This window comes from Symphalangus syndactylus, chromosome 2 (genome assembly GCF_028878055.3).
Source record: "Symphalangus syndactylus isolate Jambi chromosome 2, NHGRI_mSymSyn1-v2.1_pri, whole genome shotgun sequence".
Lineage (NCBI taxonomy): Eukaryota > Metazoa > Chordata > Mammalia > Primates > Hylobatidae > Symphalangus > Symphalangus syndactylus.
The window spans coordinates 58,577,157-58,596,765 of record NC_072424.2 but is presented as its reverse complement, the minus strand read 5'-3'; the positions used below and the strand labels follow the sequence as shown (position 1 = coordinate 58,596,765).

General features: G+C 36.2%; 1 protein-coding gene across 1 annotated transcript in view; it reads right to left on the bottom strand.

The window, feature by feature from the left end:
• EYS (eyes shut homolog) overlaps positions 1–19,609 on the bottom strand; it is a 2,088,383-nt gene that overhangs the window by 503,511 nt on the left and 1,565,263 nt on the right. Inside the window, exon 32 of the mRNA XM_063618766.1 lies at positions 16,300–16,532. Coding sequence (XP_063474836.1) covers positions 16,300–16,532 — 233 coding nt within the window. The remainder of the gene's footprint in view (positions 1–16,299; positions 16,533–19,609) is intronic.

The window sequence follows — 19,609 nt, the reverse complement described above, 5'->3', positions numbered from 1 at the left end:
ATACTGAGAGTGCTTTTGTTCCTAGTTGTAGTTCCCTTCTGTAAACAGCTTTGCATGCTCATTCTAGGGTTTATGAGATTCCATCTTTATATTCATATAATAAGTTTGAATCTATCGTTGTTTATTTTAATGTGGATTGGATAGGTAGAATAGTTCAAAAAGCTTGGATTCCAATCTCAATTCCAGAATTTACTGGCTGAGTAACCATGGACAAGACACTTAAACTCTCTGCCTCCATTTTTTCTCTTGAATTATGGGGATAGAATAATATTTTTTTATTATTATACTTTAGGTTTTAGGGTACGTGTGCACAATGTGCAGGTTTGTTACATATGTATCCATGTGCCATGTTGGTTTGCTGCACCCATTAACTCGTCATTTAGCATTAGGTATATCTCCTAATGCTGTCCCTCCCCCCTCCCCACCCACAACAGTCCCCAGAGTGTGATGTTCCCCTTCCTGTGTCCATGAGTTCTCATTGTTCAATTCCCACCTATGAGTGAGAACATGCGGTGTTTGGTTTTTTGTCCTTGCAATAGTTTACTGAGAATGATGTTTTCCAGTTTCATCCATGTCCCTTCAAAATCACACTATCACACTGATTCATAAGGATTAAATGAGTCACTGCAGGTTATTTATTATTGAGTTGGTTTCTATAACTTGGAGAGAATAAAAACCTTCAACTAATAAATTATCACTTGATTCACAGAATTGGTGTGTGGAATGAAAGAGAAAATGCATGAAAAGCATTTAGGACAGTGTGTATGTACCGTGTACAAATGGTAAATATTAGCTGTTATTAGCTATTACTTTCCTATTTCTTAGTTACTACATTTGTACTATGGTTTGAATGTGCACCCCCAAAACATGTGTTGGAAACTTACTTCTCAATGCAACGATGTTGGCATGTTCGGTGTAATGAGAGGTGATTAGGTCACGAGGACAAAGTGAATGGATTTATGCCATTATCACAGGAGGGAGTTCATTATAAAAGAGGTAGTTGGGCTCTCTTTTTCTTTTTCTCTTTCACTGTCTTTCTGCCCTTCTGTCTACTATCATGGGATGATACAGCAAGAAGGCCCTCACCAGATGTGACCCCTCAATCTTGGACTTTCTAGTCTCCATAACTACGAATTTATAAATTATAAATTTATGATAAATTTATAATTTATTATAAATTACCTAGTCTGTGGTATTCTGTTATAGCAACAGAAAATGGGCTAATACAATCTGATATTACAGTAGTTTTTCCTTATTTTCTATTTTGCTTTCCTCAGTTTCAGTTACTCCATGGGCAAACGCTGTCCAAAAATATTAAATAGAAAATTCCAGAAATAATTCACACATTTTAAATTGCACACCTTTCTGAGTACCGTGATGAAATCTCACACCATCCCCATCCATCCCACCTGGGATGTGAAAAATTCCTTTGTCCATTTTATATAAGAAACTTGATTGTTTTTGGTATCTGAGAGGAGTCCTGGAGCCAATCTCCCGTAAATACAAAGGATGACTGGATATAGGGCTTGGTATTATTCGAGGCTTCAGGCATCCACTGCGGGATGGTTTTAGAATTCTATCCCCTGTGTAGTAGTGGGGACTACTGTAATCCTCAGAAACATTGAGATTACACAAAGTTTCCATTTCCTACTTTTAAACCACAGGCAGTCAAGAGAACTGCAGGCAAAAGGTGGCATATTTGTGTAAAGATTATTTTTAATTTTCATATTGCTTCATATTTATTCAGGTCCATATCTCTGATCCTAGGACAGAGAATAGAGGCATTCACAGAGAAACCTTACCAAAATAGATAAAAGCAATTGAAATTGATTTAATATTCCCAGGACAGTTAAATAATAAATTCTTCTGCTCAGATAGTTTTCAATTTCATTAATAAGATTGTATTTACAAGTAAGGGCATGATGTTGTCTTTTACATATAAGTTCTTAAGTTTTTCCTATCAAAGGCACATTGCATGTTGACAAAAATGTCTGAAAATGAATTTCCCAGAGACCATACGTTTTGTTCTTAATTATCTCTGCTCATTATAGTTTGTCGTTGTTGTTTTGCCACTGTGTAATAACATTTTAGGTCAGGTTCCCATTAGCCCTTGTTTTTACTGTTGGTCTGTTTTCATATCATCCTAATTTATACTCTTCAGTCCTTTTCCCTGATTTATTCCCATTAACTAGAGAATAGTATTTTCTTACACATCCTTACTATGTTATTGTAAATAGTATAATACAAAAATATTAATGTAGTTCCTCTACCATTATTTAAAATGTTAATATGTCAAATGACATTAAGATTCTCAACTAAACCCCATTACTTTAGTTTTCTGATAATGTGTTCTATGGAAAAGCATAGTGGTTTCTTTGAAAGACTATGAGTTGCAGTATCAGAAAAAATAGCCATATTTAGCATTTGGCTATAAAACTTTATTAAAATTCATGAGATGAGGGACAATAGGCTCGTTATAAATTTAAAATACATCAGTGAATGAAATTAGAGGCATTGATTTTTCTTCAATAATTTTAGTCTTAAGTCTAAGAAAATTATCGATACTTAGTTTTCCTTTAAAAAAAACTCATAAAAATCATTCTTATATACTCATGTTCATGGTAGCACACTATTCTCTTTGGAATATTCTTTCCTCTGCTTTTCAAAATTCTGGTGACTTCCTATTTTTTAAGTTTTGGCTTAAATGGCATTTCCTCATTGTAGATTTTTAAAAAGGCCTTTCTCCACTCCCAGTGCACCCCGTCCTGGAACCACTAAAAATTAAGTTGCATGATCACTGAATACCAATTTTTTTCTAATTCTTCCCACTGTTTAACCATCACTTAAAGTGATTTCACTGGCAGTATGTAAGAAATTATAATGATATTTTCTACTTTCTATTTTTGTTAGCAAATTTATTTTAGAAAAAAATACTTTTAAACATGTCTGTCAATTAAAAGGACAATTAGTAAATTCATCAAATGCTAAGTTTCTATACCTAGAGTAAAATATGTATCCTCTAGAGATAATTTGGTACAATTGAGGTAATTAGTATCTTATCTGTTTATGCAATTATTACAAGTATATACAACTCAATATATTTTTCTTGCAATTCAACTTCGAATATACCCCTGAAAAACTCTGGTGGACACATGCTGAGGTACATTTTCTGTATGGACCTTGTATTCTAGTTCTATACTTGCCTTTAACTAGTAGTTTACTTAAGTCACTAAACTTTTTTTGAACGTTGTTTCTGCACCTCTAAAATGTTAGTTTCAATAGTGAATGATTTTAATTCTACAAAAACTTTAAACACGTATTTTATTTATCTTTTATGTGTTAAATTATCTTTATGTGTGGGTATACATGTGATGTATATAATAATTGTATTAAAAACAAATAGGAATGCATGCAATGAAGTCATGGCTGTTAAGAAATTTAGCCCTGAATTAGAAATATAAGATAAATCATACTTCCTAGTGTGCATGCATACATGTACTTGCAAATGTTTAGCTAGTTGATCATTCTTGCTTTGACTGTAACCTTTTGTAGAATAGGCCTATATCATTTGCTTTATTATCCATATCTTTTGTGCCACGGTCAAGTTTTACTGCATATAATTCAGTTTTTCTGTGAATAGGTGGGGCAGAAGATAGTGCCAAAAAGAAAGACCTTTACTGTGACTTGTTTTCTATAATCACATTTTATACCACATATTTTTGTTCACAAAATAATACATGAAAGGACATAAGCCTTATCCAGTCTGGTAAATTTTGGGTTAAAAAAATCTATACTGTATTCTGTACAAGAGAACACAAAGATCTTCTATGCTTCCAAATTATTAGAAAGCATCAGGGTTAAAAGAGTTTTCATCCTATTTTTTGACCTGTTGTAATTATTTCTCAATTTTTCTCCTCATCTCGTCTTCTTCCCCACCATAATCCTTTCTATATTCTACTCTCAGATCTATCATTCTGAAGTCCAATTCTGGTCATTATGTCTTTTGATTGATTGAAAACCATTCTAATGGTTTTATATTTTAATCTGTCATTTAGGGTTCTCTGCCATATGAGTCACACCTGAATTTCCAGCTTTATTTCTCAGGCGATCCCATATGTGCCCTGCTCCCAAACCAAACTAGACAGCTCTCTTCTCCTTCAAGTATTTGTTCATTCTGATTTCTTTTAAGTATCATTTAAACAGATGCTTTTAAGTACCATTTCAGATAATATTTTCTCCATAAAATATTTTTCTTGATGACCTAAATTGAAAATAAGAAAGGGAAAAATCTTCGTTTATGGAAACGTTTTGATGATGTATTTACATTGCGTTTGCACAGATGAAAGGCAACAAAAAGTTTTGCTAAACTATTCTGCAAAATAAATGGACATAAAAGACAGAAATCCAGGGAGAAAAAGAAATGTGCACACATGCTATGAATGCTTTTTGTGAATAACTATATTTTTGTGTTGAAATAAAGAAAAGGCCTGTTTTGTGATATCTTGATGGATTGTATTGTCTAGTTACTATTTCATAAGCTCAAGGAAAAATGGACCTTCTTGTTCCTCTCCTTCTCTTGCACAGGCTGTGGGTTAGCATATGGTTGAGGTTTTGCCAATTAGACAATTTCAGAGTGTCTCCTGGGACTCTGAGTCTTGAGCAAGTGGCTCAGAACATGGCACATGTCCAGTGCTGGGGGCGGATAGACCAGTCTGTTCCTAGATCAGCCTCATTATAGCTCTTGTTCCCTAGCTTCCCAGAGCATTGAACATCCTTTGATACATTTTCTAAGCTGATTTCATTTACTTCCCTCAATTTGATGAACACTAGATATCCACCCAATAGGTTCCCTTTTTCGTGTAATCATGTAAGTCTCCTGAAAGATGACCAGAGGTCCTGCGGTAGGCAGAATAATGGCCTCCCAAAGATGTCCGAAGCCCAATTCCTGGAAACTGTGCCTATTTTACTTTTTACATGACAAAGGGGAGTTGGGGATGCAGATGGGATTAGGATTGCTAACCAGCTGACTCTGAGATACAGAGATTATCCTGGATTATCTCAGTGGGCCCTATATAATCACGAGCATCCTTAAGTGTAGTAAAGGGTGGTGTAAGAGTAGGTCTGAGAGATACAATATGAGAAAAATTAGACCTGCCATTGCTTTCTTTGAAAATAGATGAGGGGACCATGAGCCAAAAGATGCAGACATCTTCCAGAAGATGGAAAAAAACAAGGAAATGCGTTCTCCCTTAGATACTCCAGTAAGGAACACAGCCCTGTCAAAACCTTGATTTAAGCTCACTGAGGATTGTGTCATAGTTATAAGCACGAGAATAGGGAGCAGGCTGTCTTTGTCTCCAGCTGAGCCCAGTGTTCCCTGCTGGAGAATGTAGTAGTTCATGGTGAAGAGCAGAGCAGGTTATAAACCTCCAGTCTACCTCTGACTTCAAAAATGAAATCCCCTGTCTTTGATAATAGGTAATCTTGTCTCCTTTTAGTCACTGTTCTTGACTTCAATTCCCATTTATTTTCAATTTAACATCTCAGTATTTCAGCCATTGTCATTTACTGATAAATATGCAGCATTGCTCTCTGACTTCATACAGATTTTCAGACATGGATATTAACATTTGAAAAGGCAAACACCTGTTTCTTGGTCCTTTTCTGATGATGTAGACCATCAGTTCTCCGGAAGAGATAAATCACTGTTGTAAGAATCTTACTAATGCTCTGTTTCCCTGCCTTCTTAGCTATGGAATGCCTGACACTCAGACATCTGATTTAAAGTTAATAAATAAATTCGGACTACTCTTGTACACTTTTAGTATATTCCAGTTATGGTAAAAGCAAAGATATCAAGGCAGTCTATTTTTTTAACAAGACAAAACACCTAGTAAAGCCTCTCACTTTTATTTCTACTTTTGTAATTTCCTCGGTACAGTTAACCTTTAAATATATATGTAGATAGAATATCAATTAAAATAAAATATTTCTTGCTGTTAATGTATGGCATTTAAATACTCCTTTATTGTACTATTTATAAAACTGTTTTATAGAACACTAAAAAGTATGGGGCTGTTTAAAAATGTTAATCTTATAATTAATAGTCAGAGGCATACGCTTTTCCCCAACACAAGGCACTGATATTCTAAATGTGTCATTCTGAACTTTACAGTAGGAGACAGCCATCTGTCTGCATGCAGTCATATAAAACCAAGCAAGAATATATGCTCTTATGTTTCCCTTGGTGAGATGTAGGATCATTATGATAAAGTAGGCAACAAGGTTTAGCCAATATGAATTAAGATAGCATGTGTTGAAGAAAAAAAGAGCATATTAAATCAAACTAATTCTAGAAGTCAATGTTATTAGCTGATTGGATGTGGATGATTTGATAAAGTAGAGCAGCATATGATGTAATGCCAAGTAGATGGGAAATATGTGTGTGGGTGACCCATTCCTTAGTCTCATAGCTCCAGAAACCCTTTCTCTGTGTTACTGGATCTAGTGCTATTTTAGTTAAGGCCTATACTTTAATTGACAACTCTATTTTGCTGTGCAACATGAAAGTTGTTAAAATATTTTAACATTCTTTCACAGGTTAAGAATATTAACTAGAAGTAAAAAGGAGTGAGACTTGGGAAGAAAAATCAATTTCTAACATATCTTTATATCTAGATGTCTACGTAATTATATATTTTTTCAGTCATGTTCTTTCATCAGTTATGTCTAGATTTTTCCAAAATTCAAATACTCTAAAATCTGCTTTCTATATTTTAGTTTAAGTGAAGTCATTATGAAAAGATACGACCACTCAGACACAATTTTTGGGCTCACCTAATGTGTTTTTCAGTTTAATTTTATGGGGATTATGATATCTTCTTCATTAAAAACTTACTAGATCAACTTTAATTTCTTTGGTTTGATGATTTTTGAAATTTTATTTTTTAAAGAAAACTCTCTTCCTGAAGCAAAGATTTTTTTCTTCATAAACAGATGACAGAGTGGAACAATTTAAAAATTTTATCATGCGATTTTCCAGCTAGTACAGTAATACAGCATGGTGGTTAAATGTGAAATCTGGAGTCAGCCAAGATTACTTCTAATCCCATTTCTACCATGTACAAACTGTGTGACCTTGACAAAGTAATTTAACAACTCGAGGCTTTAGATCTCTCATTTGTAAATGGGGGTAATTTAGAGGGCCTACTTCAGCAGGGTTATTCTGAGGGTTAAGTGAAATAAGATGTATGAAGCACTCAGTGCAGTGTCTGGTAAATCAGGACTCTTCACAATAATATTATGCAAATTTCACTCCTGAAGCAGAAGTTCATATATTTTAGGTGTTGATTGTACTCAATAAGGGATTCATTTAAAAATTATTTTCATGGCACTCTGTCTGTAAATTTGATTTATCTGTAAATTGTAAGCATTTAATACTAAGAACATTTCTAAGAAGTTATATAAATATAAGTATAATAAATATAAATAGGGAAGATTTAGGGACTGTTTATCTAAAGCAAGTTTTCTACCAGGCAATTGAAACAATTTGAAAATGGCATATAATAATTATTGAAATTTACACTTAAATTTCATCATCTATAGTATGATTCAGGTTTCATCTGGCCAACCTGAGTCATGCTATAAAAAATGACGACATAGGACCAGATTCTTGAATTACAGACCTAAGGCAGTAGCAGTAGTCAACATGTGTCAGTGTGGATTCTAAGGCACACAACATCACAAATTACATTTAGAGCAATAGGTTGAAAACACAATCCTGCCCCTGCCTTTCTTTATGACAGAAAGAGGCAAGATACTTTATTCAAATGTAAAGAGTAAATGGTTAAAAATAAATATTCATCACTTCAATATTTACAAATAAAATTTCAGTTCTGAACATGCATATCACATGGCCCTCTATGTACTATACTGAAACATTTTCCAAAAGAGGCAACAGCAAAAATATTATGGATAATATTATGATAACCTAAGAATAGTCCTATTACATTAATTTTGTTTAGTTTGTCATGTGCCTCAGTATTAATGAATTAAAGTTATTCTTCAAATGCAATTTTGTAATTACTAATTATTGATAAAAATATTAGTCATAGTGTCTGATTATCATGTACTTTTAAAAAAGAAATACTCTATAGATTACTTAATGTTTAGCAAAACATCCAATTTATTAGTTTTTAAAATATTATAAATTCAGCAAGAAAAATAGTTAAAAATTTAAGAAGTATAAAATGATTAATAATATGAAAACATAATTTGTACAGCAAAAATAGGGTAGATTTCCAATTCTTTTCCTGAGGTCACTTTCTTATATTCTGCCACCAAAACATCAAATACAATTAAACCTCAGTGAAACCTTGCTTAACTCCAAAAATCCTCCATTGTTTTTTTTCTGGAGGAAAATACAGGTTACTCTATGAAGTGTTAAAGATACTAGGTAAAGAGTTAAAGGAGAGAGAATTGGGGATTCAGTGGGACAGAGAGAAATGATGGCTTAGAGGGTCATTGCTAGTGTAATACGTTAGTGTAGAGATACACTAACATTAAAAAATTAAAATAGGCCAGTCACAGTGACTCACATCTGTAATCCCAGCACTTTGGGAGGCTGAGGCGGGTGGATCACCTAAGGTGTTAGGAGTTTGAGACCATCCTGGCTAACATGGTGAAATCCTGTCTCTACTAAAAATACAAAAGTTAGCTGGGTGTGGTGGCTCATGTCTGTAATCCCAGCTACTGTGGAGGCTGACGTAGGAGAATCACTTGAACCTGGGAGGTGGAGGTTGCAGTGAGCCAAGATCACGCCATTGCACTCCAGCCTGGGCGGCAGAGCAAGACTCCATCAGATAAATTAATAGGTGGAGCCAAGATGGCCGAATAGGAACAGCTTCAGTCTATAGCTCCCAGCGTGACCCATGCAGAAGACAGGTGATTTCTGCATTTCCATCTGAGATACCAGGTTCATCTCACTAGGGAGTGCCAAACAGTGGGTGCAGGACAGTCGGTTTAGTGCACCCTGGGCTAGCTGAGCCGAAGCAGGGCGAGGCGTTGTCTCACTCGGGAAGCGCAAGGAGTCAGGGAGTTCCCTTTCCTAGTCAAGGAAAGGGGTGACACATGGCACCTGGAAAACTGGGTCACTCCCACCCTAATACTGTGTTTTCCAATGGGTTGGAAAACGCCACACCAGGAGATTGTGTCCTGCACCTGGCTTGGAGGGTCCCACGCCCATGGAGTCTCGCTGATTGCTAGCACAGCAGTCTGAGATCAAACTGCAAGGCGGCAGCGAGGCTGGGGGAGGGTTGCCCGCCATTGCCCAGGCTTGCTTAGGTAAACAAAGCAGCCAGGAAGCTGGAACTGGGTGGAGCCCACCACAGCTCAAGGAGGCCTGCCTGCCTCTGTAGGCTCCACCTCTGGGGGCAGGGCACAGACAAAAAGTCAGCAATAACATCTGCAGACTTAAATGTCCCTGTCTGACAGCTTTGAAGAGAGTAGTGGTTCTCCCAGCACTCAGCTGGAGATCTGAGAATGGGCAGACTGCCTCCTCAAGTGGGTCCCTGACCCCTGAGCAGCCTAACTGGGAGGCACCCCCCAAGAGGGGCAGACTGACACCTCACTCGGCCAGGTACGCCTCTGAGACAAAACTTCCAGAGGAATGATCAGAAAGCTGAATTTGCAGTTCACGAAAATCCGCTCTTCTGCAGCCACTGCTGCTGACACCCAGGCAAACAGGTTCTGAAGTGGACCTCTAGCAAATTCCAACAGACCTGCAGCTGAGGGTCCTGTCTGGTAGAAGAAAAACTAACAAACAGAAAGGACACCCACACCAAAAACCCATCTGTACATCACCATCATCAAAGACCAAAAGTAGGAAAAACTACAAAGATGGGGAGAAAACAGAGCAGAAAAACTGGAAACTCTAAAAAGCAGAGCACCTCTCCTCCTCCAAAGGAACACAGTTCCTCACCAGCAATGGAACAAAGCTGGACAGAGAATGACTTTGACGAGTTGAGAGAAGAAGGCTTCAGATGACCAAACTCCTCCGAGCTACAGGAGGAAATTCAAACCAGTGGCAAAGAAGTTAAAAACTTTGAAAAAAAATTAGACGAATGTATAACTAAAATGACCAATGCAGAGAAGTGCTTAAAGGAGCTGATGGAGCTGAAAGCCAACTTTCGAGAACTATGTGAAGACTACAGAAGCCTCAGTAGCTGATGCGATCAACTGGAAGAAAGGGTATCAGTGATGGCAGATGAAATGAATGAAATGAAGCGAGAAGAGAAGTTTAGAGAAAAAAGAATAAAAAGAAACGAACAAAGCCTCCAAGAAATATGGGACTATGTGAAAAGACCAAACCTACATCTGATTGGTGTACCTGAAAGTGACGGGGAGAATAGAAACAAGTTGGAAAACACTCTGCAGGATATTATCCAGGAGAACTTCCCCAACCTAGCAAGGCAGGCCAACGTTCAGATTCAGGAAATACAGAGGATGCCACAAAGATACTCCTCGAGAAGAGCAACCCCAAGACACATAATTGTCAGATTCACCAAAGTGGAAATGAAGGAAAAAATGTTAAGGGCTGCCAGAGAGAAAGGTCGGGTTACTCACAAAGGGAAGCCCATCAGACTAACAGCTGATCTCTTGGCAGAAACTCTACAAGCCAGAAGAGAGTGGGGGCCAATATTCAACATTCTTAAAGAAAGGAATTTTCAACCCAGAATTTCATATCCAGCCAAACTAAGCTTCATAAGTGAAGGAGAAATAAAATACTTTACAGACAAACAAATGCTGAGTGATTTTGTCACCACCAGGCCTGCCTTAAAAGAGCTCCTGAAGGAAACACTAAATATGGAAAGGAACAACCAGTACCAGCCACTGCAAAAACATGCCAAATTGTAAAGACCATCAGGGCTAGGAAGAAACTGCATCAACTAACGAGCAAAATAACCAGATAACATCATAATGACAGGATCAAATTCACACATAACAAGATTAACTTTAAATGTAAACGGGCTAAATGCTCCAATTAAAAGACACAGACTGGCAAATTGGATAAGGAGTCAAGACCCATCAGTGTGCTGTATTCAGGAAACCCATCTCACGTGCAGAGACACACATAGACTCAAAATAAAGGGATGGAGGAAGATCTACCAAGGAAATGGAAAACAAAAAAAGGCAGGGGTTGCAATCCTAGTCTCTGATAAAATAGACTTTAAACCAACAGAGATAAAAAGAGACAAAGAAGGCCATTACATAATGGTAAAGGGATCAATTCAACAAGAAGAGCTAACTATCCTAAATATATATGCACCCAATACAAGAGCACCCAGATTCATAAAGCGAGTCCTGAGTGACCTATAAAGAGACTTAAACTCCCACACAATAATAACGGGAGATTTTAACACCCCACTGTCAACATTAGACAGATCCATGAGACAGAAAGTTAACAAGGATACCCAGGAATTGAACTCAGCTCTGCACCAAGCGGACCTAATAGACATCTACAGAACTCTCCACCCCAAATCAATAGAATATACATTTTTTTCAGCACCACACCTATTCCAAAATTGACCACATAGTTGGAAGTAAAGCTCTCCTCAGCAAATGTAAAAGAACAGAAATTATAATAAACTGTCTCTCAGACCACAGTGCAATCAAACTAGAACTCAGGATTAAGAAACTCACTCAAAACCGTTCAACTACATGGAAACTGAACAACCTGCTCCTGAATGACTACTGGGTTCATAACGAAATGAAGGCAGAAATAAAGATGTTCTTTGAAACCAATGAGAACAAAGACACAATATACTAGAATCTCTGGGACACATTCAAAGCAGTGTGTAGAGGGAAATTTATAGCACTAAATGCCCACAAGAGAAAGCAGGAAAGATCCAAAATTGACAACCTAACATCACAATTAAAAGAACTAGAAAAGCAAGAGCAAACATATTCAAAAGCTAGCAGAAGGCAAGAAATAACTAAGAGCAGAACTGAAGGAAATAGAGACACAAAAAACTCTTCAAAAAATTAATGAATCCAGGAGCTGGATTTTTGAAAAGATCAACAAAATTGATAGACCACTAGCAAGACTAATAAAGAAGAAAAAAGAGAAGAATCAAATAGATTCAATAAAAAATGATAAAGGGTATATCACCACTGATCCCACAGGAATACAATCTACCATCAGAGAATACTACAAACACCTCTACAGAAATAAACTGGAAAATCTAGAAGAAATGGATAAATTTCTCGACAAATACACCCTCCCAAGACTAAACCAGGAAGAAGTTGAATCTCTGAATAGACCAATAACCTGCTCTGAAATTGTGGCAATAATGAATAACTTACCAACCAAAAAGGGTCCAGGACCAGATGGATTCACAGCCGAATTCTACCAGAGGTACAAGGGGGAAGTGGTACCATTCCTTCTGAAACTATTCCAATCAATAGAAAAAGAGGGAATCCTCCCTAACACATTTTATGAGGACAGCATCCTCCTGATACCAAAGCCTGGCAGAGACACAACCAGAAAAGAGAATTTCAGACCAATATCCTTGATGAACATTGATGCAAAAATCCTCAATAAAATACTGGCAAACCGAATCCAGCAGCACATCAAAAAGCTTATCCACCATGATCAAGTGGGCTTCATCCCTGGGATGCAAGCCTGGTTCAACATATGCAAATCAATAAATGTAATCCAGCATATAAACAGAACCAAAGACAAAAACCACATGATTATCTCAACAGAGGCAGAAAAGGCCTTTGACAAAATTCAAGAACCCTTCATGCTAAAAACTCTCAATAAATTAGGTATTGATGGTACGTATCTCAAAATAATAAGAGCTATCTATGACAAAACCACAGCCAATATCATACTGAATGGGCAAAAACTGGAAGCATTCCGTTTGAAAACTGGCACAAGACAGGGATGCCCTCTCTCACCACTCCTATTCAACATAGTGTTGGAAGTTCTGGCCAGGGCAATCAGGCAGGAGAAGGGAATAAAGGGTATTCAATTAGGAAAAGAGGAAGTCAAATTGTCCCTATTTGCAGATGACATGATTGTATATCCAGAAAACCCCATCGTCTCATCCCAAAATCTCCTTAAACTGATAAGCAACTTCAGCAAAGTCTCAGGATACAAAATCAATGTACAAAAATCACAGGCATACTTGTACACCAATAAGACAAACAGAGAGCCAAATCATGAGTGAACTCCCATTCACAATTGCTTCAAAGAGAATAAAATACCTAGGAATCCAACTTACAAGGGATGTGAAGGACCTCTTCAAGGAGAATTAGAAACCACTGCTGAATGAAATAAAAGAGGATACAAACAAATGGAAGAACATTCCATGCTCATGGGTTGGAAGAATCAATATCGTGAAAATGGCCATACTGCCCAAGGTAATTTATAGATTGAATGCCATCCGCATCAAGCTACCAATGACTTTCTTCACAGACTTGGAAAAAAACACTTTAAAGTTCATATGGTACCAAAAAAGAGCCCACATTGCCAAGTCAATCCTAAGCCAAAAGAACAAAGCCATAGGCATCATGCTACCTGACTTCAAACTATACTACAAGGCTACAGTCACCAAAACAGCATGGTACTGGTACCAAAACAGAGACACAGATCAATGGAACAGAACAGAGACCTCAGAAATAATGCCGCATATCTACAACTATCTGATCTTTGACAAACCTGACAAAACAAGCAATGGGATAAGGATTCTGTATTTAATAAATGGTGCTGGGAAAACTGGCTAGCCATATGTAGAAAGCTGAAACTGGATCCCTTCCTTAGACCTTATATAAAAATTAATTCAAGATGGATTAAGGACTTACATGTTAGACCTACAACCATAAAAACCCTAGAAGAAAACCTAGGCAATACCATTCAGGACATAGGCATGGGCAAGGACCTCATGTCTAAAACACCAAAAGCAATGGCAACAAAAGCCAAAATTGACAAATGGGATCTAATTAAACTAAAGAGCTTCTGCACAGCAAAGGAAACTCCCATCAGAGTGAACAGGCAACCTACAAATTGGGAGAAAATTTTTGCAACTTACTCATCTGACAAAGGGCTAATATCCAGAATCTACAATGAACTCAAACAAATTTACAAGAAAAAAACAAACAACCACATCAAAAAGTGGGCGAAGGACATGAACAGCCACTTCTCAAAAGAAGACATTTATGCAGCCAAAAAACACATGAAAAAATGCTCATCATCACTGGCCATCAGAGAAATGCAAATCAAAACCACAATGAGATACCATCTCACACCAGTTAGAATGGCCATCATTAAAAAGTCAAGAAACAACAGGTGCTGGAGAGGATGTGGAGAAATAGGAACTTTTACACTGTTGGTGGGACTGTAAACTAGTTCAACCATTGTGGAAGTCAGTGTGGCGATTCCTCAGGGATCTAGAACTAGAAATACCATTTGACCCAGCCATCCCATTACTGGGTATATACCCAAAGGACTATAAATCATGCTGCTATAAAGACACATGCACACATATGTTTATTGTGGAACTATTCACAATAGCAAAGACTTGGAACCAACCCAAATGTCCAACAACGATAGACTGGATTAAGAAAATGTGGCACATATACACCATGGAATACTATGCAGCCATAAAAAATGATGAGTTCATGTCCTTTGTAGGGACATGGATGAAACTGGAAACCATCATTTTCAGTAAACTATTGCAAGGACAAAAAACCAAACACCGCATGTTCTCACTCATAGGTGGGAATTGAACAATGAGAACACATGGACACAGGAAGGGGAACATCATACTCCGGGGACTGTTGTGGGGTGGGGGACGGGGGAGGGACAGCATTGGGAGATATACCTAATGCTAAATGACGAGTTAATGGGTGCAGTACACCAACATGGCACATGGATACATATGTAACAAACCTGCACGTTGTGCACATGTACCCTAAAACTTAAAGTATAATAATAAAAAAAGATAAATTAATAAATAAGAGTATTTTTTAAGACTCCACCTAGCACAAAATTAAAAAGATAAAAAGCCCTCTCAGAGTTTTAGATAGTTAAATGTAGATCTAAAACAGCTTTACAACCCAAATTATCTCCCCAGATCTCTCTACTCATAGAATATAATATAAATGGCCTTAAATTATAGCAGAAAGCAAACAACATGACATTTTGCAAACACTTGAAATACTTTTCTAAAAATCAAGTCATAGTGATGTATCTTCGGAGCATTTTATAGATAAAGTCCATTTTGAAGAATACTTATATGATGTCTTAAGAGAAACATGAAAATAGACTGTTTCCATTTCTGTGCCTTTTACTGTATTTGCTTGCTTACTTAGCTAAATATTAAACATTCACAGTCACACAAAGTCATTGTGGAAGAAGGATGGAATAACACACACATGCACACACATCCACATCCACACACATGCACACACACACACACACACACACACACTCACTTCTGAATTAACATTAGGACGTCCCACATTTTAGCGCTTAAATGGGGATTTATTAAATACAGTCTTGGATAAGTAATAAAATTATCTGCTATCTGAATCATAATCCAATAGTAATCCCCATCCCCTCCTCCCTAATTTAGAACTAGAGATTAGTTGTATAGACACAATGACACTTCAGCTATCAGTGCAAGGACAACCAGTCAGCTTCACATGACTTAATGCCTTTGTAATCTGTCCAGGGTGTTTCTGGCTTTAGTTGCCTAGCATTTCCCTAATTAACTGAAAACGTCTTAGGAGGCTATTAGATGTTGACAATAGGGGAATATATATTTTTCATTCATTAGCAGCTTCATTAATGTTAAAACCATATTCTTAAGCATCAAAAGTTAATGTACTATTCTTAAACACTAAATTCAAATACAAGGATTTGCATATGAAGTACATAAATGTGGCTATTTGGCAATTAAACAATAAAATAGTATTAATTAGAACCTAATTGTCTATGGAAACAAAGGAAAGATTCACCATAATTTTAGAAGTAGCTGCATAAAAAACACTATGAATTTTAACTTCTATTTTATATGGCAATTGGAAATATATGTTGAATGGCATTCCTAATGCAAAAAATCTTAGGTTTGCTACTACAAGTATTCAATCAGAATTTATTTTTAAATAAAATTATACAGTTGTTTCTTGTTTGTGCTAGTACCCATCACTAAGTTTACAATACATTTCAACTCCTGTCCATTCTCTGGAGAGGTTTGTAAAAAGAAATACAAAAGGGTAACGAAGATTGATTACCTTTTTCACAGAAGCGGCCAGTGAAATGTAGTGGACAGTCACACTGGAATGACACTATACTACTGGAGAGGAAGATGGGGTGGCATGTGCCTCCATTGTGGCATACATCCTGCTGGCACACAGAGGGTGCTGCAACAGAGGGGCTGACAGAAGTCCACGTGGTATCAACCCCTTGTGTCACATCAGAAGCATCAACAAAGGAGGCTGTTGGAGACAGCATAAATCCCTGGGATCTGTGATTTATAAACAGACCAGAAAACAAAATATAAGTAAAAGCACATAAATAGAAATAATAGAAAATTTGATTTAATATAAGAAAATGAAACCAATACTGATCAAGGTTTAACTGAGGACAAATAAAATTATCATGTTAGTTTCACAATTATGAGATTTGTAAATGTTAAAAATTTCTGAGCCACATAACAGAACCCTGTAGTAGTAAGAAATGTGGAAGAAATAACCTTCACAAACTTGTCAGTTGTTTTATGGAAAAAACATAGTCCTCCTTTAGCTGTTTCAAATCTTATGAGCCTAAGATCAAGAATTAGGTCATATTACATCTTCATGCTAAAACTGTTTGAACTTGAAGGATTTCTAACTACTAGAAATGTGCATTCATTAGTCTGACTTAGCATTAATTTCTGGGAGCTATCCAAGAGGTACCTTAGAAATACCCACAAATATTCCCTAATTTTTTTTTTTTTACAAATCTTAATACCAGTTTAATTTTTTCTTTATAATAAATAATGAACAACAACAAAAGTCTCTCTGAATTATGTGAAATTTCCTACTTTTACATTCAAAACCCCTTGACAATCTGATTCATCCCTGCTCTTCCAGCCTACTTTATCATGATTCCTAGTAAGTACCTTAAATTCTCTCAAACCAAGTAAGATTACTATTCCTTAGAGACCCTGAAATTTCCTAATTTTGGAAGTTTGTTTAATATACTTTTTATGCATTGTTATTCCTCAATTCTTACCTGAATTTCACCTACAGTGCTAAGCCCACGACTGCATTATTTTTTGTCCTTGGCCCAACAAGATGAAACTGATGTTTCTCTCCTGTCTAAAATCCCACATCTCATTTGTACCATTGTTAGAACATTTACCATGTGCTTGTAGTATAGTTATTTTATGTGTAGCCTCTACTATTTAGGTTGTATATATTCATTGTTTTTTCTTTCTCCCTCCACACAAAAGTTTCTCATTTTATCAGAAATCTTTATTCATAATACTTAAGAAAATTTGTTGAATTAATGTGTTCAGCATACTCATGAGTTTCATATACTGTCTGGGAAGGTTTTTAGAATTTCACTTAATATAATAATGAGATAATTATCTTTTCAATGTAAAAAACCTTGTGCAATAAAAATCAATAATTAAACATAAGAAATTTTTATTTTATACCTTGTCATAAAGATAAAACTTTAGCAAAAGAAGTCACTTCAAACATTCCCCAACTGATCTTAGAGACTTAAAAAGCTATTTTTATATCTACTACACACATTAATGTCAACTTACTGGAATAAAAGATTTAAAGAAAATGAAATAGATAATTTATATTTTACTGATACATTAATGTGCAGGTCAGTTCTTTCCCAACCTGAAATTCTTCTTTATGGTGTTCATCACAGATTGTAACAATATATTTATTTTCATGATTGAGCCTGACCTGCTTCTCTTTCCTCTGGATTGCAATCTACATGAAGGATGGTGGGATGACTTCTGTGCTTTTCTTCACTTTATTCCTAACAATGCTTGATCTCTAGTAGGCTCTCCAGTAAATATTGTATAAATAATTTTAAATCTTTTTTTTGTAAATATGCAATGTATCAAAGTACTTTCTGTTATTGTTGTTGTTTGTTTGTTTGGGATGAAGTTTTACTCTTATTGCCCAGGCTGGAGTGCAATGGTGCTATCTCGGCTCACTGCAGCCTCCACCTCCCGGGTTCAAGCAGTTCTCCTCTCTCAGCTTCCCGAGTAGCTGGGATTACAGGCACCCGCCACCATGCTTGGTTAATTTTTTGTATTTTCAGTAGAGACCGGGTTTCCCCATGTTGGCCAGGCTGGTCTCGAACTCCTGGCCTCAGGTGATCAACCAGCCTTAGCCCCCCCCAGAGCACTGGGATTACAGGTGTGAGTCACTGTGCCTGGCCTGTACCACACTACTAAACAAGAACAATAGCGATGAAATAATTTTATCACCCCAGGTTATTTTTATAACTCCATTATATAACTCTTTAGTTTTATAAATCATATAAATTCTAACACTTTTGATATAGTTTTGTAATCAACTTTCTCTGATATTGCTCTATCAGAAAATTAGCATATATCTTCCTATTAGTACTTACAATATAAGTTTGTCTCTTTAAGGCAACTTTCATCAAGTTAAATGGCAATGCTAATATGAATGACATGGGATTTATTACTCAATATTCTGAATTCTAATTTAATTTTTAGTTTTAATGTTTCTGAATAACTTCGCCATTTCGTCTAACATTTGCCATGGACTTCATGAACTGCAGTCAGTCACCACTTTCTCAGGAATAAATTAGAATTAAATGCCACTACGTCTTTCTCCTACTGTAGCTGCTCAGGGAGACTGTCTCACCTGAAAAAAATCAATATTTTGCACATTTCAGTTAAGTGATTATACAAAAATAATTGCTATCAATTGATCTGAAAACATCAGGATCACAAATCAATTTTTGAAAGCAACATTAATCATTTGATCTTTGTTATAAAGATCAAATTTCATATCTGATATATGATAATTAGTAGTCTGGCTTTCAGTTTTATTTTTGGAAGTTATAGATTATGTCATGAATTTACTTGTTTTAAAATTTAGAATGACATAAAATGTATTCAATTTGTTATATATTTAAAAAGGAAAATTAGTTCACACTGCTAAAATTTTACCTTATTTTTACATACAGGTTAAAAATATCAAGTGACTGTGGAGGTTTATTAAACATAACTAGATGTTGGACTTAGTAATATAATTTGCAATGTAAAAAAGGAACAGCAAAATTACCATTTTTAAAATTCTAGAAATCATAAATGAATGAGACTTTAGAAAATAGTAAGTGCAAAAATCTGATCGTTTCTTAGGTAACTTTGTATAAGGATACAGTGACGAACCAGCTATTATTATAACAAGAAACTAGTCTTCAATAACTTTTTCTCTTTTTTTTTTTTTTTTTTTTTTTTTTGAGACGGAGTCTCGCTCTGTCGCCCAGGCTGGAGTGCAGTGGCGCAATCTCGGCTCACTGTAAGCTCCACCTCCCGGGTTCACGCCATTCTCCTGC